Below are 11,181 nucleotides of genomic sequence, written 5' to 3' on the forward strand. Positions count from 1 at the left end.
TCTAATCAGCTTTTGATATAAAACCTTTCAGGCCTGATTATACAGACTTGCTAGTGGTTTGAGTATAGTTTGATTAGTCTGAGACCAGACAGTAGCTCTGTAGGTAAAATGTGAGAGGATCAGTGAATTTAAAAATATCTCTGCACAGTGAAGTGTCAAACAATGTCTAATAATTTTAAAACAATTTATATTGTGTATATTTTGTCAACCACCAAAACATTCAGCATGCAGCCAGACTGAGTGAACTGAAAACTGAGTCCCTATCAGACTGAAGTATCTGCAGTATTAGCAGGTCATATGGATGAAGGTCCAAAGCAGAGATTCATGGTTTCATGCTGGTCCAGTTGGTCCAGTCAGGTGAAAACCATCTGCCTGGTTTTTCACTTTAAGAACTTCATGACAGCCAGAGAAATGATGCTGTTCAATCTCAAGTCATCCACTCATCATTTGAGGGAGACGACCATCAAGACGAGAGAGAGCTGGGTTGCCTCTGAAGGTGCTCAAAATCCTAAAACAGTGGGAAAAACTGAAGATGCACGATGGGACACTGCACACAGTCTGCAAAGATCCATTAACAGGGAAAAAGTGACATCAGTACATGATGCTTTGACCAAAGAGGGTTTAGAGTTCAGGGTCAGGTAACAGTTATTTGGTTGCCAATGTGAGAAAATGTAGGTGAAACATTGTTATGCAAAGTGGACATTAAAAGTCTCTCCAACTCCTTAATGCCACTTTCTATTGAATCAGAAAAACATTTAGTTTCACAGAGATTGTGAAACAGCTGAGTTTAGCTAATGTTACCTTGTACATCACTTCTGACCTTGAGAATGGAGCTGACTTCATTTTATTTACTTTACATGTTCCATAGTTGATTTCAATTAACCTTCTCTAAAAATTTCTATGCCATTTTTAATGTTTTGGTTCCCAAATATTGTACTGGTGGGATTATAATTCTTTTCAATAAATGTTCAGGATGAATCTGCCAAGATAATCTCTGATCTTCTGCTGATTTGTTGGTTTTTGGAAAACTTTTCCACATGTTGACATTGAAGTGTTCAGTCAGACCAAAATCAGCTCCTGATGTCGTCCAGGAGGAGCAGAGATTCCTGCCAGAGGGCGACAGACCAAGACTCTGGATCCATTCACAACATGTTTGCTGCATCCAGGCTGCAGGAACTTCAGTTCTGATGGTTCTGACCCATCTGGTGGTTCTGAACTCTAACTAGTGTCTCCAGCAGGGAGCACTGTCCTAGTCAAAGCCTCCAGCTGCTTCTTCAGGACTCTGGTCCCTGATTGTCCTGAACTTCTTCATCACTCATTACATCACATTGACCTTTGACCTTCTAATCAGCCAATCATCGCTATTGATCACCACCAATCATCTCATAGGAAAAATTCAACATTTATACCACTGACCTTTGACCTGGAGATGAACCTGTTTCATCAGGATGACTCTTTTCCAGATGGAGACTCTGCAGGTGTAGATCCCGCTGTCTGCAAATCTAGGATGTTCCAGAGTCAGACTGAGGTCTCCAGTCTTCAGTGGGTCGTCATTCATCCTGGTTCTCTTACTGTTGGTCAGGTTCTGTTCCTCAGGATCATCAGAACCATTCGGATACACATGGACCGTCCTGTTTTCTCCGTCCCTCCACTCCACTCTAGCGCCTCCAGGCAGGTAGAGTTTGGTTTTGCAGGGCAGCAGGACAGACTTCACCCCTGAATCCACCTTCACCAGTGGAGCTGAGAGACAACAGAGGACAAGATGGGAGGGAGAGAGAGAGAGAGAGAGACAGTGGAGCAGAGCAGCTGATGATCTGCTGATATTGTCTCTATCGTTCCTCCTGGACCTCGATGGACCCATCAGCTCAGAGACCATGAAGGTTTTTCTGGTGGAAATGTTTCCTTGTAACTGAGACGTTCAAATCAGAGAGAAAAATCCTACAGCAGAGTTAAATCACCAAGGCAACTGTTCTGAAGGCAGAACTGAACTGTAGTTTGTAGCTTCACCACTAGGGGGCGCAGACATGTTGAAAGCAATGTTTTGTTCAGATGTTCAGGAATCAGTGCAGATCTGCAGAAGTTGTGTTTGTAGGTAGTTTATGTGTATTTATGAGAGAGTTTCCATCAGACTGGTAATTTATAATCTATTTGTGTTTATTAAGAATAAAGTTTGTATTTTATTACTTTAGACATTTTCTGTTTGCTCATTTTGCCCAGAAGAGGCCGAGTTTTACTTTAAAATGGTGAATTATGTTGAGTTGCTCTCTTTTACTTTAACTTTATTAGTAACTAATAAAACATCCAAACACCAAATCGCCCACTGCTCCAGTCCTTCACTGAGAGGAACAGACTTAAATCCTGCTGGTAGTTTATAAATCACTGAACGGATTAAAGATCTGCAGCTGTTCTGAAGATCTGTGCTACCTGTAAATCCGTCCTACCTTGTGGAAATACACATCGATGCTACGTCACAAACTGCTTACTCAGCAGATCTCTTATAAATATGTCCTGCCTGTGGAAGTTTCGTTTCATGTGTTTTATTTCATGGCAGATTACGATTGTTAAGCTTTATTTAACTTATTTTATATCTGGCTTTCATTAAGCTGCTGTATTACTTCATGATTTTAGTTTATATGACAGCAGCTTGTAAATATAGTTTTAAATGTCTTTAGTTTTGTATCTGTAATGTCGTTACTGTAAACAAGTTATTATTTGGAGGTTAATCAGGACAAAATACTTTGTTTTGTGGCTTTTTGCCCCTATACTTTAAAATATTTTAGTTTAATAACACTGTTTATTACTAAACCTTGCTAAATAGATGTTGGTAGCGATACTATGTGGGATTGAAGCTGTAATAGCCGTATAATACTAGTGTACATGGATCATATCCTATCATTTCCTGTGCAGTTCGATGGACACGTTGTGGCTGAACTGCATTTAATAAAGTCTGTCATACAACAGATTAATGTGTAAAAAAGGGTTGCGGTGATTTGTATTTGTCTTTAATTTAATTCCAATAAAAACCTGTTTTCCCTGTCTGATACTTTTTTATTCCCAAAAAACACCTCTGTATTTAAAATATTTTTAACAGGTATGATATTGTAGTAAAAGGATTAGTGCATAAATCTATAGCTTTTTATTTTAAATAGGTAGGATATTCAGATGAAGGAAGTGATCTTCCTGTGGTTTCGTCATGTATATAAATTGTTCCAATGCTAAGCTAAGCTAACTCTTTAGCTTCCACTTCAGTCCCGTCACTCAAATAATGTTATCTAATATATTTATCATTAACAACCTGCTGTAGTTTCCTGTTTGTAAACATGACGGTAGGAGTTTTGGACGGGTAGCACTGACAGATAGACTTAGCTATCTATCCGTGCTGCGGTAGGAAAATGTGACGAGGTAGCACTGATAGTCAGAACAACCTGCTGGTTCTGGTTCTGCTCTACATCCAGAACCAGAACCAATCATGGAGAAGCAGCATTCAGCTTCTAGGCATCATAAATCTGGAACAAGCTTCCAGCTGAGTCCCTTTAAATCTAATAGACTGTAGAGACAGCAACTGGTTCTGGTTCTGTTCATGATGTTTCTAACTTTGCTTCATTTAATCTGAACATGAATGAACAGAAAGATCTGAACTGATGACAAGATGAACTGTTGACCTCTGACCCCCAGGACAGGTCACATGATCTCTAACATTCTGGGTCAGAAACATTCAGACTCACCTTTCAGGAAATAATCTTTAAAATGATAGAAAACGCCTGCAGAGACGATGAGAACCAGAACCAGCAGAACCAGCAGAGCTGAGGCCCAGGAAGGAAACGGTTCTGTGGAAAAACAGAGAAAGGTTGACCTCAGTCTGACCTTTGACCTTAGTCAGGAACTCCAACTTGATTTTCTGTACTGACCTTTGACATATTTCAGAACCACAGTCTGTCTCAGGACGTCCTGGTCTCTGTGGACGGTGCAGACGTAGCGTCCACCGTCTCCGTCTCTGGGGTTCCTCAGGGTCAGGCTGACGTCTCCGGTCCTCAGGAAGTCTTTGCTCATTTCTGTTCGGTCGCGGTAAAAACCGTCCTGGTTTCTTTGGTTGCTGCTTGAGTGGACCATCATAAATTCTGGTTCTGACCGGGTCCACTCCACTGACGTGTCCTCAGGAAGGAGGGATGATGTTCTGCAGGGCAGGACGACAGAATCTGACCCTTCAGTGACCTCGACCTCCTGCTGACCAACTGAGAGGAAATAAAGAACAAAAAGAGCAGAAACAGTTTGGATCATTATTCTGGTTTGATGTCGTCGTTCAGTTTCTCTTTCATGATCAACATGAAATCAGAAACTTTGATCCATCAGTGGTTCATGGGACAGTTATTGATGCATCAGAGGGTCTGATCTATACATAGCAGATCTACAAAACCTGCTTGTTCTGTGGAGGCTGAAGATGAGAAACACTAATACTAATTATTGTTATTGTATTATATATGGAGAATTATTATTCCTGGAGATTCATCCTGTAAATGTTCAGATTATACAGCTGGTCAATGATCAGCATAAAATAAATAGTGTAAAAAGTGAAAAGGGTCATAAAAGCTTAATATGAAGTGTTTTTAAGAAGTCATACAATGATGCTGAATATTTATCTAATTCATGTTGTATTTTATTTTTGTTGATATTTACATGAATATGTTTGAATGAAGCTGCTGTCATTACAGAACCGACTGATTTACTGTTAATAAAAGACTAAAATATTGACTGAGGTCAATTATGGAGACTAAAGAAACATGAAATATTAATGAAAACATCTACATTTGTATTAACAGCAGGTTTATAGGAAATAAATCAGTTTCCATAGTAACTCAGATTATAGAAATAATTGTATTAATAAAATGTCATTATAAAAATAATCCATCCATTATTCTGAGTTATTCTGGGCCTGGTCTCCATGGTTACAGAAACTATGAACAATTATCCATTTTCATATTTCAATAAATTCATTCATAGCATAAAACTTTAAAACAGGGTTTGCTGCTTGTTCATCTGACCTTTGACCTTCAGGTGAATCCTTTTCAGGTTCAGCTCTTTTATTCCACCAGAGATGCTGCAGCTGTAGTTTCCTCCATCAAACCGCTCAGGTTTCCTCAGAGTCAGGCTGAAGTTTCCAGTATCCAGAGCGTCAGGATTCATGGAGGTCCGATTTCTGAAGCGCTGGTTCTGGTTTTTAAGATCGTCATCATTTTCTCTCCGTAGGTGGACAAAGTTAGGACTGAGATCACTGCGAGTCCAGATGAGGAACGGATCTTCAGGTTGAATATCAGAGTAGCAGGGCAGCAGGACAGACTCCGCCCCCTCATTAACCTCCACAACTCCACCCAGAGCATGCTGGGAAACTGAGGACACAAGATGAGGGTTTAGTGTAGAAATAATGATCAGTTATTCACTAATGATGAAAGATTTCAGTCTGTCTGCTAAACAGCTCAGCGATGCTGAACTCTGATTGGGCAGCAATTATCTCTGTTCATGTAATATGTAACTCACATTAACTCACATTAAGCAATAAAACTGATGAAAATGAATTAAAATAACTGTTAACATTTAAAAACTGAAGGATTGAAACAGATTAAACTCTAAAAAAGCACGAATGTGTTTTTTTTAGAGTTGTTAGCTGTTTGTGGACCAGAACCAGGAAGCTCTGAGAGGAGCAGAGAGAGGAAGGTGATCTTACCGAGGAGGAGGACCATCATCATCTTCATGATCATCTTCCTCTTCCTCTCAGAACAAACAGAAAAGCTTCCATCAGATCCAGCAGCTGATCGTCTCTGACACCAGTTCACTGTTTCTACTGGAACCATCAGAGACACTGTTAGAGATTTTTTGGTATTATCATTTTATTATTACTTTAGTTCATATTCAGTCTAATGTTAATCAATAGTTAATCAACATTCAGTATTATTGTGATTTTCAGTTTAAAGTGTTCTCTTCCTNAGTCTAATGTTAATCAATAGTTAATCAACATTCAGTATTATTGTGATTTTCAGTTTAAAGTGTTCTCTTCCTTATGTGTGTATAAACTGACCTGGAGGTCACATCTGCCTGTTCGTCTTCATGTGAAACAGTTAACTGTGTGTAAATTACGTTTCCACAGGTGCCTCCTTATCCTTATCTTTGACCTGATCAAAGGTCAGGAGCTTCAGTTTCCTCATAGTTCTGTTGGACTTCATTCATTTCTGTCTCTGAACTCCACCAGGTCCGTTTTCCAGTTCCAGAACCCGACCAGAACCTCTCAGTGTAAATCACCTTAAGAAATAATGAGATTTGGTTATTTATAAAAACAGGCTTGACTGCTGAAAATGATCAGGTGTTACAAGCCACACATGTGATCCAAATGGATCAGAACCAGAGTTACATTCACCGTCCAGACTGGGAAACATTTAGCAAACCAAATGAGGAAAGACTGGAGAGTTTAGCTTTTATTCTCCTCAGTCTGTTTGAAAACTCAGAGAAAATCAGAGATCCTGGTTGAAACCAGGTGCTGCAGCTCTGAACCAGAACCAGAACCAGGTCCAGTTCTGGTTCTGGTTCTGTCCAGCAGCTCAGAGAGAGAAAACCCAGTCAGGACTGGAAACCAGTAGAAAGTGGAGTTAAAACTCACCTGATCAGATTTTTGCTTCTCCTTCTGTTCACACAAACCGAGTCGGAGCGAACCGGAGAACTGGACCCACCTGAGGTTCCGCCCCCTCTGACAGCAGAGGTGTGTTCACCTGTTCGGTTCTGAGCGTCTGCAGAGAAGAGAGGCGAGTTCAGTGGATCCAGTAGAAAGACGAGGTGAAAACATGAGGGAGGCTCATCTGGCTGGTTCTGATCAGGACGGGTTGCTGGGTTCTGGACAATGATCCGGTCCATAGACGGAGTCCAGAGAGGAATGAACACCAGTCAGCCTGACCAGATGGTTGGTGCTGCTGCAGCAGAGATCCTCTCTGGAACAGGAACTCTCACTTTCACTGAAAATACACAACCAGAAACCTAAAAGCATGTGGTTGATTGTTCATTAAATAGAGATTTTTATAAATTTATTTAATTTTGTTTAATGTTGACCTGAAGGAAACTTTGATTCTCACCTGAACCTCTTTCATTCTGAACAAAATGTTCTTTAAGCTTTGGCCTCTTTTAGCCTGGAGGCTTTAAGTTGTTTAACTGATTTGTCTCAAATGTTTCAATGGAAAAGTTAAAACCTGCTGAGTTACAAACAGGTTTTAATCACTGTAGGTGTTTACTGTGAGATGTTTATCAGTTTCTCTTTCTGCTGTGCAAGAATGTTTCCTCAGTGCCTCAATTTGCTCATTTAGGTTTTTTTCTAAATTAAATGATTTGCCCTCTGTTGGTTCTGGTTCTGGTTCAGATCAGGACAGATTGTTCAGGTTGAACCTGACAGCTGATGGTTTTCCAGCCTGTCGGCTCTGCAGCCTCCAGAAAACAAACTTCATGATAATAGAAAAAGTTTAATCTTTATGTCACCAGTTTGAACATTTATTTATAACCTGAGAAGCAAACAGGGGAAACGTCTTCATTACTGCAGATTAGTAGAAAAATTAAGGGTAAAAAATAATAATGAAGTATAACATCTAAAAATGAAACATTACTGTGTAAAAGTTTTAAACCTGTCAGTTTGTTTAGTTTTCTTTCCCTCCAAAGATTCAATCTTGGTGTAAAAACGTCTTTTGACTGTTTTCACCTTTACAGGATCATTATTATCTCCTCTGCATGTCCACCGGATTTATCAAGACATAAATAAATTATCTGGACAGAAGAAAAAATACCCAGAAAGGAGGAAATACGTTTTTATCATCCAGTAACTTCTGGACCAGTAACAAGCTAACTGTTAATGCAGCCTTCTGCCCCCTAGTGGACTTTTTGTGTAACTACAACCAGAGTAAAGCTAGAGCTGATATGGGAATAGTACTTCCTTTAGATTCTTTCAAAGTAAAACACAAGGAACGAAATTCTCCTGTAACTACATTTTAGTTTGTAGGTTTATTTTTCTATCAGAAAGCATAAGTGTGTCATTTACTTAGGATGTGATATAAATTATATAATTGGGCTCTGAAGCCAAATTATCATAATTATTCTGTTTTACAGAAAAAAAAATATTTCATAAATATTCTCCTGACTCTAAACATGAAGCTCAGCATTTTGGTATGTGTACAAATCAATTATTTATTTAATCAGGAAACATAAGTGTTTAATTTACTTAGGATATATTGATGTGTTATCTGTATGTAAATAACACATCTATATATTAAATCAGCTGTCAGTCCATTAGACCAGTGTTTCCCAACCCTGGTCCTCAAGGCACACTGCCCTGCATGTTTTAGGTATTTCCTTGCTTCGGTCCAGTTGATTTCATTTGATAACTGATTAACATGCGATTGTTGAACTGAAATCAGTTCAGTCAGGCACATTAAAGCAGGGAAACCTCTAAAACATGTAGCACAGTGTGCCTGGACCATAATAATATTAAGATTTATAATGAGAAACATATAAACTTGATCAACTTAGCCTCTTCCACACATGAGAACCCAAATTTGGGTCCACATAACAGAAGTCAGAAACCAGCTGGAGCTCTAGAAACTCACCTCTATATCCAGAGCGGGATATTTCCGCCCTCTGGTGGCCATAGAGGGAACTACAGTCCTGATAATGCTGCATTGTCCATCCATCCATTCATTTATTCATCCATCCATCCATCTTACACCCTTGTCCCTAGTGGTCAGGATGGTTGCTGGTGCCCATCTCCAGCTAACATTCCAGGCGAAAGTGGAGCTTAGAGAAAAAACTAACAGTCTTCCTGAGTCATATCCACCGTTTTCTGACTCATATATTATTCTGGCATATTTTAATTCATCGTTTTATTTTATATATGTAATGAAAACAGTTTTGAATTATAAAATATAGCTGCTGTGTTAAACTCTTTAAAGGACTTTTTTTTTTCTGATCAGACTGAATAAATTCCTGCAGTGACTCTTATTTAATAAGTTTATCAAATTATCTGACTTGATAAAAGCGAAAATTAAAACAGAGATAAAAATTCATCCAGTTTAAAAATTTCCATGATGAATGTCTGTAGAATACATTGCTCACATACTTTCAAACATATTTTCTTGATTTAATATTTGCTTCTTTTGGTATTGGCTTTTTGGGGTTCACTGAAAGTAAAATCAGGTTCTTCTTTGTTACGGTGTTTCAGGTACTCAATGAAAGTAGTGAAGGCTGCTGCTCAGGTGTTGAATACACTGTGGCAATACAGAGAGCTGAGGAGTCTCTATAAACAGGTGGGTGGAAAATTTAACAAAGGTTCCTGTTAACGTTTAAAACAGTCCAGTTACAAGCTTGATCCTCCCAGTGAATTTGACTTCTTGTTGTGATGCCGACCCTGCCCACCAGCCCTCTGCAGATGTCCCCTGTCATCCAGTCAGGTATGAAATGTGAGATAGTCCTCCAGATTTTACCCTCACTTTAAGGCTTAAAGCTTAAGGGGTAACACTTTATTTGAAGGGGGTTGAATAAGACTGTTATGACATAACACATGTCATGAACATGAATAAGTCTTCATGAATATTTATGACTGTTTTCATAAAGCGACATTCGGTAAATTATGCCACTTTTAATACAAAGTTGACATTATTCAAAATGTCTTTGTTATGACAACTTGACATTAACCAATAAATCATTACTGATATAATTTTTTTAATAAAAGTATTACTGATTGCACTTTAAAAATGAGGTAACTTTATGTTATTAAAGATAAAGTTTAAACAGTAATGATTTCTTGGTTATTCCATTTCTTGGTTCTTATATTATGTCTATGCAAAACTCTATTAAATTATGACGACGCACGCTCTCGGAAGATGGCGTCATCACGTCCGCAGCCTAGCAGCAGAATCGACGGCGTAAACAAAGCGTGCCGCTAGGAGCTAAGTGGACGATGTTTCTTCGGTGAAATAGTGGCTGTATCTTTAGACTTTTTCAGCAGCATATCGACGAAGCTCGGCTTCTGGTCGCTGAATTTTAAGACTCCCTCGTTCGTTGAGTTCCAAAAAAACTAGCCTACCGTTACTGTTAGCTGCGTTAGCTCCAGCTAGCCTTGGATAACGGGATTTTTGTAGTCCTGGGAATTGTTTTCAGTCGAGTCGGTGTTATTTATTAAAGCAGTTTTATTATTTCCACTCATGTCGAGTAAGTAGAGGGCTGCTAACGCTGCTGACATGATGAGTTAGCTCGCAATGATGTAGCAACTCGTGACTAAAAGGATCGTTCATCTGGATAGCTAGATAGCCCCCCCTTGGACCGATGACCACCTAACCAGCTGCTGCGATCTGGAGGCGGACTGACATGTTTAGTTTGATGGCGAACTGCTGCAGCTGGCTGAAACGTTGGCAGGAACCTGCCAGGTGGGTTGAAGTCTTTTCTTTTTTCTTTTAAAGAGACCAGAATGATAAACAACAGAGCTGGAGGTCCAATCAGTGCAGCGCATTCACAGATTGCATCATGTAGCGGAAGATTCCTGCAGTCTAAATCATTTCTAATGCTCTTTGTAGATATTTTATTACCGTATATAAAATTAAATGATAGATCACTCATACCATATTTGCTTTAATTTAATATTACCTCACGCTTCAGGATGACACAAACCTATGATAATAATGGAGTTTTTACATTTAGCTTGTATTCTTGGTGTAGAACAAATGCAAGCAATCCTGAAAATTAAGCTTTTTATGCAGTATGCAGAAGTAGAGATGGATAATTATCATAAATATAATGATAAGAATAAGTTAACCTGTGATAATAACTAAACTGTTGCTGATGAAGTTTGAAAACTCAAAAAACTTGCTGGTAAATTTAACCTTACCTGTTTAATAAGAGTATAAATAATCCAGATATGACTGAAAACAATCCAGATTTGTCTTGTTTGTTTAGAGGTAATTGAATTTTGTCTTCTTCTTATTGTAATTTAAATTGTAATAAATACAGCAAAATATTATGATTAAACTTTTATTTGCTTATCGAATGTCTGTCCTCACTTCTTTATCAGTTTAACACAAGTGGCAAAAAAAATTAAATACATTCACAAAGTAAAAATATATACAGTAATAAATGGGAGCAAATCATGTCTAAGTTTGTTTGTTTTTC

The 11,181-nt window shown here is 38.6% G+C and overlaps 1 protein-coding gene across 2 annotated transcripts; it reads right to left on the reverse strand.

The window, feature by feature from the left end:
- Positions 1 to 1,195: 1,195 nt before the first annotated feature.
- On the reverse strand, positions 1,196 to 7,272 carry LOC103152131 (matrix-remodeling-associated protein 8-like). Of its 2 annotated transcripts, XM_016660901.1 has the most exons (7): positions 6,647 to 7,272; positions 6,071 to 6,291; positions 5,720 to 5,836; positions 5,040 to 5,384; positions 3,909 to 4,232; positions 3,726 to 3,827; positions 1,196 to 1,740 (listed from the first exon to the last, which is right to left on the reverse strand). In XM_016660901.1, the coding sequence occupies exons 3-7, from the start codon at positions 5,751 to 5,753 to the stop codon at positions 1,397 to 1,399; spliced, it is 1,149 nt and encodes a 382-aa protein (XP_016516387.1). In that variant the 5' UTR covers positions 5,754 to 5,836; positions 6,071 to 6,291; positions 6,647 to 7,272; the 3' UTR covers positions 1,196 to 1,396. The 2 variants fall into 2 exon arrangements, with proteins under 2 accessions (XP_016516387.1, XP_016516386.1); XM_016660900.1 differs by lacking the exons at positions 6,071 to 6,291; positions 6,647 to 7,272 and having other exon boundaries at positions 5,720 to 5,849.
- Between the last annotated feature and the right edge of the window lie 3,909 nt (positions 7,273 to 11,181).

This window comes from Poecilia formosa, unplaced genomic scaffold, assembly GCF_000485575.1.
Source record: "Poecilia formosa unplaced genomic scaffold, Poecilia_formosa-5.1.2 Scaffold301, whole genome shotgun sequence".
Lineage (NCBI taxonomy): Eukaryota > Metazoa > Chordata > Actinopteri > Cyprinodontiformes > Poeciliidae > Poecilia > Poecilia formosa.